At 40.7% G+C, this 2,167-nt stretch overlaps 1 protein-coding gene across 2 annotated transcripts; it reads left to right on the forward strand.

Moving 5' to 3' along the window:
• Positions 1-310: 310 nt before the first annotated feature.
• Positions 311-1,956, forward strand: LOC116178602 (zinc finger protein 708-like). Of its 2 annotated transcripts, none has more exons than XM_031498152.1 (3): positions 311-485; positions 533-926; positions 1,083-1,956. In XM_031498152.1, exons 1-3 carry the CDS (start codon positions 363-365, stop codon positions 1,778-1,780), a joined length of 1,215 nt encoding a protein of 404 aa, XP_031354012.1. In that variant the 5' UTR covers positions 311-362; the 3' UTR covers positions 1,781-1,956. The 2 variants fall into 2 exon arrangements, with proteins under 2 accessions (XP_031354012.1, XP_031354013.1); XM_031498153.1 differs by having other exon boundaries at positions 352-485; positions 612-926.
• Positions 1,957-2,167: the final 211 nt, after the last annotated feature.

Raw genomic sequence — 2,167 nt, forward strand, 5'->3', positions numbered from 1 at the left:
GATTATAAGAGTCGCAAAGATCTGAAGAAACTTTGAAAGATCGATAGAAATTGTTTCATCTAAAGAAACCGAAGAAGCTTAGGAATCTGTTTATTTATGGAAAAAAAACTTTAACAATAAGACAGTTTTCGATATAAGTAAACCCCCGTTGGAAGTGGGGCACCTTATATATCCTAATATGGTATTGTAAACGAGGCGATTTCGTAATAATTTAAATTTTATCCCAAGATTTGTCGGAGATTCACAAAACTCATGTTACGCCACTGGTACAGTCCCGATAGTGATACAAGAACCACAGTCCAGATACAACTGTCAACTACAAAAACAATGTAAACATAACCTCCAAAAGTTGATTTTTGAAAATGATTTGGGGAACAAGTTTATGTCGAATATGTGCCCAAATTCGCAATATTTGCATTCCAATATTTCAAAAAGACGCCGATATAGGCATAGATATAAAAATAAAAAGATGCCTTGCGCTGAATGTGAGTAAACAGGGACTGCCCAGCCCGGTGTTGTTCATTTCTTGTAGATATCGCAAGACGATTTAAAGCCTCGTCAAGTCTGCCAGGAGTGCTTAATCAAACTGAACGACTTTTATAACTTTGTAGTTTTGTACACCGAATCCGATCACAGATTCGAAACGTTACTCTGCGGCTCGACGGGCGGAGATTCATTCTCGCAGCAGGTCATGGATTTGGACTACACGATTATTACACCGACACACTGCGGTAAAAGTGACGGTATAACGCATCTCGGCTTAATGGATCAGTGCAAGGAAATTGATCCATTTATTGACGTGGAGGCACCGGACGTCGAGCAGAACTTGCTTAATGAAATAGTGGCAAAAGTTGTGGATGATAGTGTAGAAATCGACCTGCAAAATCTTGTGGCGGCCGATGCCGGAATTTATGCGAATATTGCTAGTAAGTGGTTTTTGCACTTGGGGGGTGCTCTTTTGTGACGTATCCTTGGCCATTTGCTCTATAATCAATCTTTTAAATGTCCCTATTTTTGGTCACCTAAGATTAGTTGTGAAAGCAACCAAAACACGTTTTTAACACTTATGTTTTTCCGAACAGATATACCTCAGCCAATAACTTCGTGCCCAGTTATGCCCACCGAAGCGGTTGTTCCCAAGCCAAAGCAAACGAAAGCGAAAATAATTTCCGTACAGACACTGTGCGAACGTTACGAAATACGACAGCCGCAATACGAAAAAGCCCACGTGCCCAAACCGAAGCTGGCGAAAAACACATACCCGTGTATTAAGTGCGGGAAGATATTCACACGACGGCGCTGCCTGAACGAACACTTCAAGAAGCACAGCGATAGCAGGCCGTTCACGTGCGACCTTTGCGGTAAGGGTTTCATGCTGCAGTCTGATCTGACGTGCCATAAGCTCGTACACACTGACCTGTTCGGCTGTAAGTACTGCGGGAAACGCTTCACGGCCCCGAGCAAGTTGCAACGTCACGTTCGAACACACACCGGCGAGAAACCGTTCAGATGCGACGTGAAGGACTGCGGGCGCTCCTTCTCGGACAAGTGTAACTTGATCGGTCATCAGTTGACACACAGTAACGTGCGTAATTTCACGTGCGATATATGTAAGCAAGCGTACAAGACTAAGAACCAATTAAAGAACCATCTTCAGGCACACAGTGAGGTGCCTATTTATAAATGTAACGTTTGTGGGAAGTTGTACAGGTGGCGAACTAACTTAGTTAATCATGTAAAGACACACAGTGATAAAGAGATTAGTACAAAAGTCAGTTAAGGAGAGACAAATACAATGATGATACATCTAGGTGTTTGATCGCAGTTGTCTTTTTAGAATAAAATGTACAGTTCCACAAAAAAAATGAGGTTAGGTCTGATAACTTTTTTTATCTGATCCTGGGGCTTTATTTTGAAAGCGAAAAATTAGTCAACAATTGTTGTAAATAAACTTTTGTATTTTCTGGATCGATCTGAGACAATTTTTTTTCGGGGCTCAAAAAAAGGCAGTTATTACCTTCCTTTTTTACCAAAAATTGACTGCACCAAAATTTCTCGAGAAAACACTTTTTCTTATTAATTTTGGTGCGTAGAATCCAAAACAATTCGTACTTTTTCGATCGGACTTCTCAATCAAAAGTTATAGACTAGAAACCAATTTCGAAAA

This window comes from Photinus pyralis, unplaced genomic scaffold (assembly GCF_008802855.1).
Source record: "Photinus pyralis isolate 1611_PpyrPB1 unplaced genomic scaffold, Ppyr1.3 Ppyr1.4_LG8, whole genome shotgun sequence".
Classification (NCBI taxonomy): domain Eukaryota; kingdom Metazoa; phylum Arthropoda; class Insecta; order Coleoptera; family Lampyridae; genus Photinus; species Photinus pyralis.